This window comes from Hippopotamus amphibius, chromosome 16 (assembly GCF_030028045.1).
Source record: "Hippopotamus amphibius kiboko isolate mHipAmp2 chromosome 16, mHipAmp2.hap2, whole genome shotgun sequence".
Taxonomy (NCBI): Eukaryota; Metazoa; Chordata; class Mammalia; order Artiodactyla; family Hippopotamidae; genus Hippopotamus; species Hippopotamus amphibius.
Window position 1 is genome coordinate 28,692,682 of NC_080201.1, and position 18,521 is coordinate 28,711,202.

At 42.6% G+C, this 18,521-nt stretch overlaps 2 protein-coding genes across 4 annotated transcripts in view; both read right to left on the bottom strand.

Moving 5' to 3' along the window:
* Window positions 1-1,734: 1,734 nt before the first annotated feature.
* ARL2BP (ADP ribosylation factor like GTPase 2 binding protein) lies at window positions 1,735-6,625 on the bottom strand. Its single transcript, XM_057713523.1, has 6 exons — window positions 6,300-6,625; window positions 5,477-5,538; window positions 3,969-4,075; window positions 2,884-2,969; window positions 2,577-2,673; window positions 1,735-1,939 (listed from the first exon to the last, which is right to left on the bottom strand). The coding sequence occupies exons 1-6, from the start codon at window positions 6,335-6,337 to the stop codon at window positions 1,838-1,840; spliced, it is 492 nt and encodes a 163-aa protein (XP_057569506.1). The 5' UTR covers window positions 6,338-6,625; the 3' UTR covers window positions 1,735-1,837.
* Window positions 6,626-10,168: 3,543 nt separating this feature from the next.
* Window positions 10,169-18,521, bottom strand: part of RSPRY1 (ring finger and SPRY domain containing 1) — a 44,244-nt gene continuing 35,891 nt past the window's right edge. For all 3 annotated transcript variants that reach the window (XM_057712858.1, XM_057712859.1, XM_057712860.1), the window contains 2 exons: window positions 15,946-16,050; window positions 10,169-11,704 (listed from right to left, as the gene is read on the bottom strand). In XM_057712858.1, coding sequence (XP_057568841.1) covers window positions 11,608-11,704; window positions 15,946-16,050 — 202 coding nt within the window. In that variant the 3' untranslated portion in view covers window positions 10,169-11,607. The remainder of the gene's footprint in view (window positions 11,705-15,945; window positions 16,051-18,521) is intronic.

Sequence of the window (18,521 nt, forward strand, 5' to 3'; positions counted from 1 at the left end):
CATGGCTGAGGAGGCCTAAGCAATAGGAGGAGAATGTCAGGCTTTCTCATCCTGGCCACTCCTGAGCCCCACTGAAGGTGGCACAGGATGATATAAGTTCCTGCGTGGACAGAGAGAGCTCTAGTTTGTTTTTAAAAAAATCAGAAAGGCTATTTTCTATTATGAAGCTAAAATAGGCTTTGCCTGCTTTTTTCTGAGTGAAAAAGAATGAAAAAGAACCATTTGCCTTTCTTGTTCACTTTTCATAATTTCATCTTTGGATCTGTCCACCTGCCTTTTCTCGGCCAGACTGACCAGCGAGGTCTTCATCAAGTGCTTCCAAGGTGCCTGGGCTGCGACGGGCAGGCCCGTTTATAAAAAGAGCAAGAAGGGTGAGCAAGGCCAGGAGAGACCATGTTTTAACAAGCCTTTGGCTTGAAAGACCAAAGCACTGATCACCTGATGGCAGCAGCAATAGTAAGGAAGGGACGACTCGTTTAGAATGATGGTTTTTGCAAAACACCTCAAATTTTACTCATGGTACAAAAGTATTTAATAAGTGCCACGTCAGTACAGAAAAACACATAGCCTGTTCATCCTTTAAAACCAGAAGAGCCAAGTGAAAAGTCAGTAGAGATTCTTATTTTTACTTGAAAAATAAAAACGAAAAACAAAACCAGGTACACACTGGGAACTGAACGACTATGGTTTTTCTTTCTAGAGATGTGACATCCATGTTTTCTGGTCAGTAATGTTCTATCAAACATTGTACTAAACCAATGTACTAAATCCAAGCAGACAGATGACCAGTAAAGCTGTTTGCTATCTCCTACTGAGCTAGACCAGTGCAATACTATCACGGTAGGATTATTTTGACAGCAAGAAGGAAGGGCAGAGCCCCTACCCCAACAGAAAACCTAAGGAGCTAATTTACACAGAAAGGGTTTTAAGCAAACCTGCATAAATACTAACATGCTCTAAGAAAAGGATACCTTTTAGACTACTTCCAGCATACATTCATTGGTGCCCAGTAAAACAGGAACACCAACATAGAAAGCATTTTTGCTTTCCTAGCACTAACAGCTAAAAAGCACACAGCATATAATACTTTGATCTTGAAGTGGGTAATCATGGAAGTTCCAAGATTATATCCACTAAGTTAGCCTGAGTGTTTGTCTATAAAAATATGTTTTCAAAAACATGTAAACGAGTGTTATAGAAACAGTGGGACTACCTCAGAAGACAGTGCTAACAAGGACTGCACGTGTAAGACTAGGAACTGATTTTCACAAGTACGTTTTAGGTAAAGGAGATCTAAGCTGATTCCTATAGCCAAGACTAGCTGTGATGAGAGGATTTTCAGAAATCTTTAGATGGGCAGCTAGCATGAGTTAAACCCTAGATAAATACTCCCAGTCAAAAACCCCACTGAGGCTGCAGGACTGAAACTGAGCCATATAAAGAGCTGTGAGTGCATAAAATGCCTGGTGGGACATGCAAGGCCTGCTGGGCCAAGAGAGTTGGTGACGGTGGGTTCTTCCAACAAGGGCACACCAACACGTATGCTAGGGAAGTGCCCCCCAGGTGGAATGCTGGACTTGGGCTTGCTGCAAAAGCCAGACTCAGAAGCTCCTGAGGTGTCTACTTGGGGAGGAGTACTGGGGTTATTGAAGACAAGAATGTGTCCCAGGAAGGTCAGGTGATTTTCTTCTGACCCATCAATACTTAACATTAATGAAGAGTTGCAGAATCAAGTCAGTCTTTCCAAGATGTATTCTTCTGACATCATTAGCCAAAGCCTCTCCCAGTCTATTGGGCTGGTGATGTCTAGGAAGATTCCATTACCTGGAGGTGGGACCTAGGGCCGCAGATTGTTCTGGGAAGCTGGCATAGAAGATGATTTGCACAATGAAGTCACCACTAAACCGCTGCTTAAGTCCAGTCCCCGGCCTTCTTTTTCCTACACGAGAAGAGAATAACTTTACGAGGCAAGAGACAGAAAAAAGTCCTTTCTAGCTCAGAATGGGGAAGGAGGTGTTCAGGGCGGGAGGGTGGGCAACCAGGGAGCACAGAGGAAGAGGGAGGGATTTTACATTTTTATTCAGTGCTGGTCACTCTTAAAAAACACACCTCTCGGGCACTTCCCTGGTGGTCCAGGGGTTAAGACTCCTTGCTTCCACTACAGAGGGCTTAGGTTCGATCCCTGGTCCCCTGGTTGGGGAACTAAGATCCCACCTGGTACGAGGCATGGCCAAAACACACAAAAAACACCTCTTCACCAAAAAACATTTCTCTTTTTCCTATTAAGAACCTGCATTACAAGAAAAGCAAGGCAATCAAACCTGCTTTTTGGCTTTGTCCTTTTGATTATTTAGTGATCCTATAAGAGGCCTGGGACGTGTTTCACCAAAACCATGAGAATGTAATTCCTTGTAAGATGCCAGCAGAGGACAGCAGCTCACTCTGCTGACACGTCACTCACTGCTGGGCTGATAGTGACCAGTCCTGGAGGAGCACAGGGGGTGGTTTGTGCTCAACAGGTCTACTTGGAACTTTCTAAGCAGTTCACTGTGGCTAAACAGACAGGAGGGACTTACTGCTCGATAGTCCAGAAACATTTCTTTAAAAGCCAGAAAATCCGTAAAGGTGAGCAGCATGTCGAAAATGTCCCCAGCCACTTCATCTTTATGGTGCCTGCGAACGAAAAGGGTGGCGGCTTCATCAAGGAATGATGACACAGACTGTCTCCTTCAAAGGTTTGGAGGGCCTCCCACCCAGGACCTAACCACCAAGTGCTCTAAAACTTGATGTTCAAGCACTGGGGAAAAAAAGAGGGAGGGTCTTTTTTCGGAGTTGAGGAGGAGGGTAAAAAAAGGTAAAAAAGCAGAGTCAAGCTCAACTCACTGTAAAGCTGTAGTGAAAGCCGCCATGTTAAATCCAGGAATCCGCTCCAACAGCTGTTCTTCTATATACTTTTCTACCAGAGAAATCTGTAACAGTGGAAAGGATCTTGGTCAGACTGTACTTTAGGAAAACAAAACTTCTTTTCAGAAAGCCTGTCCTCCAGCCCTTTGAAAACATTTCCTAAGAGCCTATTCTGTGTGCCTGGCTCCCCACCAAGCACTGGGGGCACCAAAGAGAATCCAAACTCAGCGCCTGTGCTCAGTGAGCAAGCCTCCTGTGCACTCGCCCACCTGTGGGAGAGCCATTTGCAGGTAATGACAATGTAACAAGAGGAATACTCCAAGGTAACTAGGGATAGGGAGCAGAAGGGCTCCCACTTCCATGGCAGGAAGTGAAGAGTGAAGTAAGTGGAGGCTTTTCTGCCTGGGTAGATGGAATCTCTGTGGAAAGAACATATGAAAAACCATACAGTTGCAGGTAATCACAGCTTCCTTAAAAGCTCAGGCTTGGCTTAAGAAACCTTCATTGACTCTGCCACGCTTCTGTGTTAAGGGAAGAAAGTCCTGGAGCTTCAAACCTCTCCTCAGACAGATGAGATTGTAACAGGAGGCTGCACAAGGCTTCGGCACAGTGCAAAGACCCAAGGGGTCAAGAGTCGAGGTTCCTGGGTTCTAGTCTTGGTTTTGCCACCAACTAGTTAGTGATCTTGGTCTTGGTTTTCACTTTTATCTAACAGTCATGCATACCTGACTGGATTATGTAGTAGGAAAACATAGTGTGAAAGCCAGAAGTATGTAAGTGCAAGGAATGGTGAACCCACATACTGTAACTGAAAGCAGGATTATGGGAAAGCCAAACATGATTTAAAATAGAAGACAAAATCATTAAATATCTGGAAAACAGCCCCAAGAACTGTGCAGAGGGAAACAACAGGAGATGAAGACTAAACCAGATTCTAATTAAACTTCCTGGCAGGGTGCTGGTGGCAGATTTTAAAAGTTGAGCAGATTTCAACATCATCTGATCCTAAATTTGTAATTTAAAGAAATCCTAATCTCAAGTAAGAGAAATAGGAATTCACTTACATATTCGTTAAAAATAGGTGTGTAGGTGAGCTTATTCTCTTCTGTATCTTCAAACTCCTGGTAGTACTTGTCCATGAAATTCCTCTGTAATAACTGGAACTCATCATCTGAACCACAATAGGAAAAATGTATTCTTTTTAATGAAGACTAAAAACCATTCAGGTTTCTAAACAGGCAGGAATTAAATGTCAGTAGAACGGCTTTATCAATGGCCGGTCTCTAAGAGAGGGAAAGCTAAAAAGCGTAGTTTGGTGGCATTAAGAGCCTTCACACTGTTGTGCAACCACCACCACCATCCTCTAGTCCATTTTAAACACAGCCATATAGGGTGGCTTGGGAACTCCACAAACGGTTCTCTCTATATAATTTCAGCAGCAGTGGTGGAAACAGTGTAGTGATTAAATGGATGGGCTCTGACAGAGGCTAAACTACCTGGGTTCAAATCCCACCTCAGCCACTTACAATGGTGTAAGTGGGCACATTACTAAGCCCCAACTGGAAAATGAGTACCTGTCTTATAAGATTGCTAGGTGGAATTTAGATGAGAATTCATGTATAGAGATGGCTCATAGCAAACACTTATTAGGGTTTAGGGAATTTTAACAACCAAATAGAATATCATTTCTAAAAATAAAAAGAAAGCTTCACAAATGACCAAGACTTTGGAATAAAAACCCTGCGCTTACAGAAAGCTCATTTTCCCACAGCACATAGGGTACTCATAGAGGCCAAAGGCAAGTATTCCTCAGCATTCCCCAGAAATCCTCAGATCCACATGGGATCTTAATGGTGAAACATCTGTATTTAGGAGTTAAGGGCATGAACCTTTACAGGACTTGAAGGTACAAAAATTTGGTGATTTTTCACTAAACAAGACTAAGAAATACAGCTAGAAACACCCAAACGACAGTGTTCTTTTCCTAATTCTCAGAAAACTTGAAGTCAACATACAAGATTTTCTCATGTTTTTCTCTCCCACTTATTTGTCTCAAGTGGTTGGTGCCTGTTACTGCTTATTACTTAGCAGGACTTATGGATGCCAAAATGAATCCACAAATCAGAACTCAGAACCCAGGAAAATATGGAACCAGCTGAAGTATGACACCTTGTTCCTTGTGGACATGTGTGCTGTGGTTATGGTATAACACTGCTTTATGTCATAAAAATATGAAAACTCACGACTAAAAATTGCTCTTACTCTCTGAAATAAAGTAGGTTAGTATTTTCTTAAGTTTTGCCAAGAAGCCCATAACATCAAGGTGCTCCATTACCTGAATAAGTCCCTTCCGGGAACTGAATCTATGGTTATTAGTTATTTTAAGGAGTAGGGGCTGTATGCCTCTAAAGCAAATCACAGTAAGGTTTACTTTGTATTACAGTATGCTGCATTAAACATTATATGCATCTTGATGTTTTCTCTCTTTTTAAAAATTAACTCTCCAAATGGACTTCAACGTCTTTAACAGCAAGGGATTAAAAACTAAAAGAGCACAGGCAAGGAAGCTTACCCATGATAATGTCCTCTAAATATCCAACCACAGCATCAAATTCTGCATCAGAGGCGGAAGAGCTGAAAAACAGGCCTGGATTAGGTACTGTTTCAGATAATTCCTTTTTTTCAAACTATGGACATTTTCAAATGAACTTCCCATCGCCCAGCTTCAACAATTAAGAATGATTATTGTCTAATCCAGCAATTCCACACAGAAGAAAACACATTTGACACATCTGTGACATCAAAGTTGAATGTAATGGCTCCACTTTCAGAAAACCTGATACGACACAAGGAGTTACAAAAGGGACAAACGAAAGGTGCAAAGGCTCACATCGGACATCTTTCGGCTCCTCGCATTTATTCCCTTCGGGTTCTACTCACCGCATCTTCGCTGTCACCCCACACCAATCTGTTTGGGGGGGCGGGGCGTAAATATGGTGCGGTGAAGACACTGGCCGTGAAGACACTGGCCGGGAGAGTGGAGCAATTAGAGTCCCTTGTGGGTGGTGGTGGTGGAGGGTCCTCTGACCCCTGGTGGGGCCTCGCCAGGTTTTGCTGACAACTAAGGATTGGAGGCGGGGGGGGGGGGTGGGGGGAGATGGGGGATTGTGATAGTGGCGTGTATCACCGCATGACACCGCGCTGCACTCCTGTCCTCCGGGCCTGAGCCCCGCTGTCGCCGCAGCAGCAGAATCAACCGCGGGAACTGGGGCGAGGTTTCATTGGTCTCCCACCCCCACCGAGGACACTGGTTCTCGCAGGGCGGAGGCCCAGGCCAAGGCCAAGCGCCGGCAGCCCCGGCCTTCAACCTCCCGGGGTCGGGCGGCGTCACTCACATGGACAGCGCGAAGCTCTCTTCCTCTAGGGCGTCCATCGCCGCCGCCGCCGCCGCATCCACCGCGCGGCGGGAAGCTGGCCCGCCGGCCTTCTACCCGGCCCGCGGCCCTGGCGCAGCCTCTGCTCTGCGGAGCAGAGCCCCAACCGGCATCCGGGAGGCCTCGCTGCCGAGGCCGCCGTCGGCTCACGGCCCGGCCGGGTAGCGCCTGAGCGCGACACTCCGGCTGCAGACTTCCCGGCTGCGGCCACGCCTCCAAGCCCGGCCAGGCCTCACGAAGATCGCCGCCGCCGCCGCCGCCGCCGCCGCCGCCGCCGCCGCCGCCGCCGCCGCCGCCGCCGCCGCCGCCGCCGCCGCCGCCGCCGCCGCCGCCGCCGCCGCGGGGTCCTGGCGTCCGTTACCGCGCGCCCCGCCTCCCGTCACCATGGCCACCGCGACATCCGCCGCCCAGCAGCCAATCACAGGCATGCGTTGCCCAACGTCAGGGGCGGGGCAAAGATAGGGAGAGGAAGTGAGAGAAAGGGACGGAGGGTCCCGAAGGGAAGGTGGGCCTCAGTGAGCGGATCAGGGGCTCACTGCTGCGTGCTCGGTCTGTGGGGCGATGAAATCTGACGTCGTCCACATTTTGAAAGGAAGGAATCGAAGCCCAGAGACAACCTCGATTTCCTCACTTGCAACTTGCGGATGAATTACGAGATTTAAGAAGATTAAGTTGTATAAAGTGGGTTTTAAGAGCACTGTAAATTGAAAATCCCTTGAGAGCCAGTCCCTTAGTTTTTGAGCCAGATAATGCAGACCTCTGATTTGCGAGACAGTTACTCCCTCTTGTGGAAGGAAAGCCCCACTGCAACATAATATTCACATGAGAAAGATTATTGGGCAGTTAACTGGTTTCTTGGGTAATTAAGCAAGATAAAAGTTGACAGAACCATTTTGAGCCATGCAATCAAGTGACTTTGCTCCAGGAAAAGTCCCCTCCAAAACTGCCAAATTTTGCAAAAGGATACCCTAGACCTGTTTTCTCTTGATTGGATCACTAGACATTATCTCTTTGGTTGCATTTTTTATCTTTTGGCCAAATGTGTGGTACATGTTTAGAGGAATTTTAGAAATGGCTTAGGTTTTACCTGTGGGTCAGATGGCCAGCCTGAATGGACAGACATCTTTGCATGAACATAAAATAGATACCAGTGGGATGTGGAACTAAAAATGGTTACCATGACACAGTTGTATCCAGGGTGAGATCAATTCTTAGAGGTACTACCTCCGCTTAGCACCAAGTAGAAGGCAGGCATCCAGAAAGGTTTGCTGACTAACTGGACAGAGTTCTGTTTAAGTCAAACACTGGTCACACAGATCAAAGCAAATTTTCTCATGACCTGCTTTCTCTATAAATCACACTTACTTCTGCTGGACTAAATGAATTTGCCCACACATTCTACTACTAATACATATATGGGATCTAGCAGAGGAAATTTGACTTCATCTCTTCTGGTTATCTAATGCTGTTAACAAGCCACCCTAAAACTTACTGGCTAAAAAAACCCAATTATTTTGGACAGGACTTGGTAGGGACAGCTAGTCTCTTCCACTTGGCATCAGTTGGGGCAGCTGGAGTGGGGCTAGAGAGCCTCTTCCAAGAAGCTTACTTGTGTGGCTGGCAAGTTAGTATTGGCTGGGGCAGCTCAGTTGTGGATGTTGAATAGAGGACCTGGGGGGTGGAGGGCGGTGTCAGTTCCTCTCCATATAGGTCTTCCCATGGACGCTTCGGTTTTCTTACACCATGGCAGCTAGGTCCAAGAGCAAATATTTCAAGAGACGCGAAGTGGAAGCTGCCAGTCACTCCATGGCCTGGGATCAGAAACTAGCTCAGTATCACTTCCACTGAATTCAATTGGCCAAGCAAACATAGAGCCCACCCAGACTTAAGGGGAGGGGGCATAAACTTCATTTATAGATGGGAGGAATGTCAAAAAATCTGTAGCCCTCTTTAGTCCACTTCTGGCTCTAAGAACAAATGGGAATAAAGACTAATAGGTACCCACTTACTCAGGCATGTGTCAGATGCTGTGCTACACATTTAAAAGCACATCGTCTCCTTTTAAAATACTTGAAACCCTATGAGAAAAAAACCAAAAACTCTATAAAGTATTATCTCCACTATACACATTAGGAAACGAAGGCTTAGAAGTTAAGTACTTGCATGTTGATGATAAGTGGCACAGTGGGGTTGGAACCTGAGTCCATCCCACACCTAAGAGCCTAATTACCATGCTATGTGTGGTCCCAATCCCTGAGTTGTCAAACAATACTCCTGGAAATCAGAATATGATGTTTTTCTGCTGAAAACAGAATGGTGGACTTTTTGCAGAAAAATAGAAAATTTACTTGTATATAGTAAATATTTTCCATTAATAATTTCTTCATTTATTTTGAATTAGCATTAAGAATTGTTTTATGTGACTAGATAGCAAGAAAATGGACGATCCTGGAAACTGCTGATCTTAGTTTTCTTGGATATATAATCAAGATGGTTGAAATTCATGGAAAAGTCATTTTCTGCTAATGAAATAGTTTTGGTTCTGTGATTGAATCATTATTCCCTGGCATTCTGCAAATGGCACTTTATCCTGCTCTATCAATATCATTCAAAAAACACAGCATTCTTAAAAAAAAAAATCTTTTTGGCTAGAGCCCCGGGGGGCATTTCCCCAATGATTCATTAATTTTTTATCCTTTCCTCTCTGGTACAATATATCAGCGGTAAAAACCTATCTTTCAATTTCCCTTAAAACACTTAAATGCAGTGCAGGATACAGATAGATCGACTGTTTACTATGCTTCCACCCTCAGTGATTTAATCAACTTTACATTGAAATCCTCTTGTTTTATGGTTTAAATGAATTGGAAAAGTAGAACATCTTACGAACAAAGTTCAAGGGTAGATTTCTGGAAAGCTAATAGGTTCTTGCATTCCTTTGATTACTACAAATTACCTATTTTTCCATCTACTTTTCTCTCTCTCCACTGAATTTACAGACCACTTTCACTCTCTGCTGGACTACTTCAAAGTCTCCCTACTGGTCATATTATTTCCAGTTTTTGTTTGTCCTCTATCCTGCGGCACCCGCCCCCCCTTCCAACTCCACTCCAATTTCATTCTCCAAATAGAAGCCAGAGCCATCTTTTAAAATTATTTATCAAGGCACTTCCATGCTTAAACCTCTTTGCTTTCTATTGCACTTAGGATAAAATACAAAATCCTGAACACAGCCTTCATGAGCAGTTCCCTGACTTCCCCAACCTTGGAGCAGGCTTTTCTACCCACTCAATTCCTATCTTAACTAGTTTTCAGGGGTCTTCCATCTGATCCTGGGGCCTACTGCCTTTGCCTATAATGTGTTCACCTAGCTACCCAGTCCTAGAAGCTTGTCCTCCGTCTCTCTGCCTGGCTATACCCCTAGATCCTACTTCCTCCTTTAAGTTTTTACTAATGTTACTCCTTCAGTGAGGTTTCTCCCCTTCCCCTCATCTAAATTAGGTTCCCCTCGTTCTTTCCCAAAGCTCCCTATTTTCTTTCAGGGCACCAACAATTTATTACAATAAGGAAAAATATAGTTTTCTCCCCACTACCAGACGTCACCTCCACCAACAGATCTGTTTTGTATGCCACATAGATGCAGTACCCAGAACAAATTAGGTGTACAATAAAGGTTCGCTGGATGAGTAAGTGATTAACTTTGCTTCTTTTTTTTCCCCCTTGTTTCTTAATTCTAATACTTGATTCTGTCCTACCCTGGAAAGTATAAACCTGAGAGTATAATATCTTAGAACCTTAGCAGCAGGCACCAATGAAAGTTGTGAAATCTTAGTCAAAAAAGGCAACAAATGTTTTATTTCTTCAATGCAAATTACTGTATTCACCACAAGCTAAAGAAGAGAACATACACATATATATATATGTATATTTTTGAGTTTACGGAAGACTAACGACATGGAAAAAATCCAGCACCCCAACAAGTACGGCCAGGAAGGAAATCAGCTCTGTAATAGGACAGTTTAATGAACTACAAACAAGAAAGGGTGAGAAAGGAAGAAAAAAATGTGTATTGAATTTAAGACACTGTAAAACTCAGAAGACATATTTACTATTCAAGTATAAACTCAGTAAGGACTTGGCATAAATTGAAAGGCAGCTGCTGAGGTACACCATTATAAAATAAGTTCTATGAATTTACAATTCTACCTTCCAATTTTCTGGGAGAAAAAACCAAACTCTTGAAGGTCTTCACCAGAGACCCTGAGAGGGAATAACACTTTTGATGAAGACATAGTCAACAATCCATGATTGAATTTACTATTCAAAAACATGTATTCATTTTAAACAATAGGAATACGTGCTCTCAGACTGTCCTCTAAGAGTTTTTGAGACTATTAGTTCAAGAGTTTCAAAGTATATTACTTCCAAAAACAATACTGATTTAAAAAAATTGTTTTAAACAAAAACCAAAAAGACCTGATTTGATGGTACCTTAAAAATACCCTAAATACCAAATTTTCTCCCATCTAACATTGCAATTAATTTAAGAATTTCTCCTGCATTGTTAAAACATTTTTTCCTCACAAAATGTGGGTACTAAAATTGGATAAAAACACCATGAATGTGAAAATACCACCAATTTTCTGCAGTTAAAAAAAACTAGAATGTTCTTTGGAATCACTGAAATATCAAAAATTTGGGTTTTTTTCTACAGTCTGTGCACCTTCTTTCAGGCCCTCCACGTTGCTTGTAGTATTGACCTGTGTGTTTCTAGTTTTATAGCTTCAAGTCTTGCAGTGCAATATCGGTGCTTAACACACTGCTGGCTCTCTGACCAACGCGAAGTTATGCTTAACCCAGAGACGCTGCCATTTACTTCTCCATAATGACTTTTGCCCAAAATAAAAACTTTAGAATATGAGACAAAACATCCTGTGTTAAACAATCAAATGTACCCAACCTGGAGAAATCTGGTGTGGTTTCAACACTCAGGAGGGCATTGTCTCCTATTGTTTTTCATGGAAGTACCACAGGCCTAGCTGTTAGCCATTCAGCTTTCCTTGGCCTTAAAAGGAATTTCTCGGGGCTGGCAAGTTGGGTTAGATTTTAGGAGAATTTTGTCTTTGACAAACTATTGTTTTTTAGCATAAAATCTGGCCATGGCTATAAGTTTCAATGTGCGTACAACTGATTAGAGATTTTTTTCTTTTTCTTTTCAACATTGGCTGGAATTGAGTAGAAATAAGTCCATGGTGCCTCTTCACGTGTGTCATGAAATATGAGAAATCTGTCTGACTCTAGACACTATTTCTTTACGACACAATGGGCAGGTCTCCAGTTGCAAGGCACAATCCATGCACAGGTCACTGAGGAGAAAGACATAAATGCCAGTTAGGTCAGTGCTTCCAAAGGTCAAACTGACAATTGGCTGACTCAACTGAAAATGCTAACCAGCATGTTAACGGAAAGGGTAACAATTGCATGTAGCTGAAACATAAACATATAAATAGCAAGTCTCTCTTCCATTTCTGATCCTCAATCTTCTTCTGAGGAATGAGTTAAAAGTTCACGTACATTCTTCCAGAAAGTCTGTATATAACCTATACATACAGATATGTATATGGAGGTAGAGATACAATGCTATTTTTTCCCAGATAGCTAGCCGTCTATCCCAATATCATTTGCCGAATAGTCCATCTTTCACCACAGATTTGACATGATGCCCTTATTATATGTTAAAATTTTCCTTCCAATTAGTTCTATTTCTGGGCTTCTGTTCCATTGTTGTGTCATTCTTTTCATATACTGGGACAAAATTATTAACCTGTCTTTTTTTTAGGTATAGTTGATTTATAATATTAGTTTCAGGTATACAACATAGTGATTAAAATTTGTAATAAATTATACTCCAATTAAAGTTATTTATAAGATACTGGCTATAGTCCCTGTGCTGGACAATATATCCTTGTAGCTTATTTATTTCATACATTGTAGTTCATACCTCTTAATCCCCTGCCTCCATCTAGGCCCTGCCCTCTCTGCACTGGTAACTGCTAGTTTGTTCTCTATATCTGTAAGTCTGTTTCTGTTTTGTTACATTCATTCGTTTTATTTTTTTAGATTCCACACACAAGTGATAACATACAGTATTTGTTTTTTCTTTTTTTTTTAGTATTTGTCTTTGTCTGACTTATTTCACTAAGCATAATACCTTCCAGGTCCATCCATGTTGTTGCAAATTTAACATTTATTTTAATATATTTTCAGATGTGGTAGGTAGGGCTGGACCTCTCCATAACTCTTCTTTTTCAGAATTTTCTTGCCTTACTATCATAAAATTTTAAGTTAGCATTTCTATTTCCAGGGGGAACAAAAACCCATGTTGTCCTTTTTATACAGACCAAATTAAACTTAGAGTTTAGGGAAAACTGTCACTTTTACAATACTAAGAGGTCTTCCTATCCAAGACCAGATCCAGTTATTCTCTACATTCCTTGGTAGTTTAAAAGTTTCTTCATATAGTCCAATAAAGAGCAAAAAAAAAAAAGTTTCTTCAGATAGGCACCATATATTTCTTGGAATGTATTCTTAAGCTTTTTTTGGCTATTGTAAAAGGGATCTTCAATTATATATGCTAATCAGTTGCTATTTATACATAGAAAGCTATTATTTTAAGTTAGTTTGTAATCAACTAGCTTATTCAGTTGTCACACTGATTCTAATAGGTTGTTAGTCAATTCTCCTGGTACCCAGGTATGTAATCTGTCGTTTTAATCCCTCTTCTCTTTCTTGTCTGTCTTAGCTTATACAATGAAAGTCACAGTGCTGACAGCAGGCGTCCTTTTCTTGTCCCCAGCATCTCTTGGAATGCTTCCAGTGTATCATCATTAACAAGATGCTAGGGGGCTTCCTAGGTGTTGCAGTGGTTAAGAATCCACCCGCCAATGCAGGAGACATGGGTTCGATCCCTGCTCCAGGAAGATCCCACATGCCGCGGAGCAACCAAGCCCGTGTGCCACAACTATTGAGCCTGTGCTTTACAGCCATGAGCCAGAACTGTTGAGCCCATGTGCTGCAACTACTGAAGCCCATGCTCTGCAACAAAAGAAGCCACGGCAATGAGGAGCCCGCACACCACAATGAAGAGTAGCCTCCACTCACCGCAACTAAAGAAAGCCCGCGCACAGCAAAAAAAAAAAGACCCAACACAGACAATAAAATAAAGAAAGAAAGAAAAAAAAAATGCCAGGGACTTTCCTGGTGGTCCAGTGGGTAAGACTCCATGCTTCCAATGCAGGGGGCCTGGGTTCAATCCCTGGTTGGGGAACTAGATCTCACATGCAGGCCACAACTAAGAAGCCTGCATGCTGCAACAAAGATCCTGAGTGCTGCAATGAAGACCTAGAGCAGCCAAAAAAACTAAATAATATATAAAAAAAAAAGATGGTAGCATTTAGCTGAGATATCTATGTCTTTTATAGTATTAAGGAAGTATCCATCCATCCATTCTTTTAAATTAATTATTTTTTTTATTGGCTGTGTTGGGTCTTCATTGTTGCATGTGGGCTTTAGTTGTAGTGAGCAGGGGCTACTCTTCACTGCGGTGTGCGGGCTTCCCATTGTGGTGGCTTCTCTTGTTGCGGAGCATGGGCTCTAGGTACACAGGCTTCAGTAGTTGCAGCACACGGGTGCAGTAGTTGTGGCTTGAGAGCTCTAGAGCTCAGGCTCAGTAGTTGTGGTGCACGGGCTTAGTTGTTTGGTGGCACGTGGGATCTTCCCGGACCAGGGATCGAATCTGTGTTCCCTGCATTGGCAGGTGGATTCTTAACTACTGTGCCACCAGGGAAGTCCCCATCCATTCTTATTTTATACTGTTTTATTCACTATATCCCTTTCTGTTTTGTAGTATTTATCCATTTGGGACGGACATTGAATTTTAACAAATACTTTTTCAGCATTTTTGGACAAAGTGTTAATTCTCTGCTCCACTGTCCCCTGGCTTATTTGAGAAATTATATTAATTGATTTCCTATATTGTACTAACCTTGCATTCCTGAAATAAGCCTCCCTAGTTGTATTGCTGGGTCCTATTTGCTAATAATTCATTTAGGATTTTTAAGTTTATATTCATAAGTTTTCTTTTTTGTGTGCTTTATCAGCTTTTCATATAATTATCATGCAAGCTTTGTAAAAAGAATCTTGTGGGTTTCCTATTTTCTCTGTGGTCTGGAGAAGTTTAAATAGAATCTATCTATTCCCTAAAAGTTTGAAAGAATTCACTGTGAAACCATCTGGACTTAGTGCTTCTAGTGGGGAAAGCATTGATAAGCATCTCAGTTTTTTCTATGGTTAACAGGAATGCTTAGATTTCAGTCTCTTCTAGGGGTTGGCTCATGTCATTCAGTTTAGCCAGATTTCCTTTCTTAACCTCTACCTTTTTAAAATTGCTGTTGTTGCTGAAAGTGGAGCTAAATTTTCTTATAATTCTTTTAATTTCCTCTTCCAATTCTGTTTTGGATATATCTAGTATGGAGACTGCGGTCATATTTAAGATACCTGGTTCTAAGTTTTTCGATTTCAGCCCTCTTTCATGAGCCTTTATTGTGTGCAAAACCACCAAGAAGGGCCAGAGAGCTCAAAGATGAATAAGCCTAGATCCTGAGGAGTTCTGGGCTACAGAATTGATACAGAGGAATAATCACAGCTGGAGTCACCATGCCTTTCTTTCAGAAGAGAGACTGGTATAGCTAGTGGTGAAATGAGATAACCTCACTGCCTGTACGTCCCTTACCAGCCGATTAGATAACAACCCATTTCATAAGATGGCAAATAAACAGAGGCAGAGTCAGGGGCTCAGGCTGACTCAGACCTGGGGGAGACAAACTGGGGCCCATCACTCCAGGCTCTGGACCCCTAGATGACCTGCTAGCTAAAGCAATGTCAAGAATAAGAGCAAGGCAGGGTTTGGGATGTGATGAATTATAGGGAACTGGCCTGGAACATCAGCATAGGTATTGCTCATATACAGTCAGCACACACGCCTGGGCCGGGCCAAGGCCAGCACACTGCTCAACTCTTCCCTGTTCTAAGCTTAGTTGGGATGGCCTTTTTAGGGACTGTCCTACTTCCTGCTCTTGCTGATGTTTAGATACTCTGTTCTATAGGATCCAGGCTGCCCTTATCTCATACAACTGGAATTTGGTTAGATGGCAGGGAGGTGCTGCCTTCTCAATGCTTAGGAGGGTAAATAATAAGTAAATGAGAAGACTCTAAAACCAAAAGGCATTTCCCAAGAGGCTCATAATTAGTATTAAACCTTTTACATTTTGTGAATGAAAACTGTGTTAAAAATATAGTATTCAGTAAACAAAGTAAAACAAAAACATAGGCCTTCCATATCAAGCCGCTTCTATTTTTCAGGTACTTTCTGGAAGACAGCCATGTACTACTTGGCAAACTCTAATTCCTCATTCAGCCCACTTTGGATATCATAAACCTTGATGAACAGCTATGGAACTGGTAACACTTTAAAAGCAATTCAAGAACAGGATGAAACTTTGTCTGATGTAATATACAAAAGAGGAAATAACCAAACAAACCCTCTTACCTGTGCCCACATGGCTTCAATTGTGTGTCTGCTACCTCGTCGCAACACAGTGAGCAGCAGTTTTCCCGGATGCTGACTTGCTTCAACAGAGCAAGACGCCTGTGCCTGAGTAAGAAAACACAGTTTGAAACTCATTTTGTTAACAAAGAAATGGGGCCTGTTAGCAGTGATGCATACAAAACGCCTTGAAAATGCTTTGTACGTGTGAGTCTACCATGGATTCCCTAAGCTTTGTTCAGTAAAGTTTTCACACGAGACATTTCATTTCAATCTTACGATGACTTTCGAAAACAGAGAATGAAGGAGGCGTGGTCATTCCCATTTTACAAAGAAAAGGGCAGGAAATGATTCGCATGAGGTCACAGACAAGCAAATGATTTGCACAGGTCGCACACAGTTGATAGATTCAGGAATCAAATTTAAATCTTTTGGTTCTAAGTCCAGTGCTCTTTTTATTTTACCAGCAAATTTTAACCTTTTAAGTCACACACCTCTAAGAGTCTGAGGAAACGCATAGAGCATTTCCCAAGAAAAATGCACACACACAATTTTCAAGGTGTTTGTGATAGCCCATCACAGTCACCCTGGAGGTGCAGACACCTCAGGTTACAATCCTCACAACATACTTTCACTCAGCTTGGAATGGAAAAGCAGACAGCCAGAACTGCTCTGCTGAAGGTACAGCCCTGACGGATGGGCAAGAGAAACAGGAAACATTCATTCGGTTCACATAAGGCCTTACTACGTGCCAGGCACTGTTCCAAGCTTTGGAGATTCAGCAGCAAAGAGACGACTAAAAAAAATATCTCTGCTTTCAGAGAGTTTACACTCCAGTGGGGGGAAAAATCAGATTTTAAAAAAGTAAGATATTCAGAAGTTTAAAGGTTAATGAGCAGTGTGAAGAAAAATACAGCAGGGAGAAGAATAAGAAGTATGTATGTAAGAGGCAGGGAGTTATAATTTTAACTACGGCAGCTAGGGAAGGTCTCACTAAGATGACATTTAAGTGACGACATGAAGGGAGTGAGAGAGTGAGCCTTGTGGGCATCTTGGAGAGAAACCGTGATTTATGATAAAAAATATATTTGGTTTACGTCTGTATTCCTGGCACAGATTCCTAAAACCCTTGCTGTTCCCCAAGTTAAGACACCTAGAAAGGTCTTTTGTTACGTTAATGAGGTAGCTTTTAGAAAGCCCCTTTAGGTCCCTAAGAATGGGACTGGGAAGCAACCAGGTGATTAGAAGGTTGGAACTTTCCGTTCCTTCCTCCCTCCCCTGTCCCACCTCCCTGCTGGGAAGGGGGCTGGAGACTGAATTCAATTTCCAAAGGCCAATGATTTCATGAACCAGGCCTATGTAATGAAGCCTCCATTCAAACCCAAAAGGACAAGGTTCAAAGCGCCTCAGGGCTGGTGAACAAGTGAGAGGCAGGGAGGGTTGCACACATGGATAGCTTGCTCCTGAGTTATATCCTTTTATAATAAACTGGTAATCTAGTAAGAAGTAAAGCTTTCCTGAGTTCTGTGGTGATAGCTCTAGCAAATTAATCATAGCCAAAGAAAAGGTCACGGGAGCCTCCAATTTACAGCCAGTTGGTCATAACCTGGACTTGCGACTGGCATGGGAGTGGGCGAGAAGGGCAGTCTTGCAGGACTGAGTCCTTCACCAGTGGGATCTGACTCTATCTCCAGGTAGACAATGTCAGAATCGAGTTAACTGCTCGCTGGCACTGGAAAACACACATCAGAACATCCTAGTAGCAGGAAGATTTGTGATAGCAGAACATCCTAGTGTAAAGGGCCCAGGGCTACAATAGTAGACCTGGTATGTTTCAGGAGCAGCAAGGAGGCCAGGATGGCTGAAGTAGCAGGAGCGTATGGGAGAGGGTAGGGGGTCAGAGAAGTAATAGAGACGAGGTGACAAATCTTATATAGAGTCTGCTAGGATTTAAACTCTTACCTTAAGTGAAATAGGAAGTCACTAGAGTCTTTTGAGCAAGAAGTGCATGATCTGATTTATGTGGTAACAAATTGATTCTGGAGGCTGTGATGGATAGTCTGAAGGGGGTTAAGGCAGGAACAGAGAGACTAGTTTGAGGGCAGGGCAAGAACAAAACAGGTGGGAAATTGGAGGCTTCAACCATGGTGGTAGCAGTGAGATGGACAAGAAGTAGTTGGATTTGGGATATATTCTGAAGGCACAGCCCACAGGATTTGCTAAGGGTCTGTTGTGGAAATGGCAGAAAGTCATACTCTGCCTTGACAAGGATACACTACGGCCAGGGAAACTGGAATGACAATGGACCTATTAACAGAGATGAGGGGAAACTGTAGGAGAAGCAGGTGGCCATGAGTGGATGACTTTCGTAGCTGACAGGTGGGTATATGGTGCTTTATTGTGCTACTCTTTTTTTCTTTTGTGTGTATTTGAAGTTTTCCATAATAAAAAGTTTAAGAAGAAAAAAAAAGAATGAATGGAAGAAGAGGTAGAGATAGAGTATTTACAATACAGAACAATTTACAAAATGCCAGGTAGAAACAGGGCCATGATCTCCTACCCTGAAGTCAGAAAAGAAC

What these genes read in the sequence shown, in the direction of transcription:
- ARL2BP (XM_057713523.1), bottom strand. Translation starts at nt 6,337, where the DNA reads ATGGACGCCCTAGAGGAAGAGAGCTTCGCGCTGTCCAT. An exon ending in GAGAGCTTCGCGCTGTCCAT is followed by an intron (nt 5,539 to 6,299) that starts GTGAGTGACGCC and finishes CCTGTTTTTCAG; the next exon opens with CTCTTCCGCCTCTGATGCAG. An exon ending in TGTTTCTGGACTATCGAGCA is followed by an intron (nt 1,940 to 2,576) that starts GTAAGTCCCTCC and finishes CTTCTCGTGTAG; the next exon opens with GAAAAAGAAGGCCGGGGACT.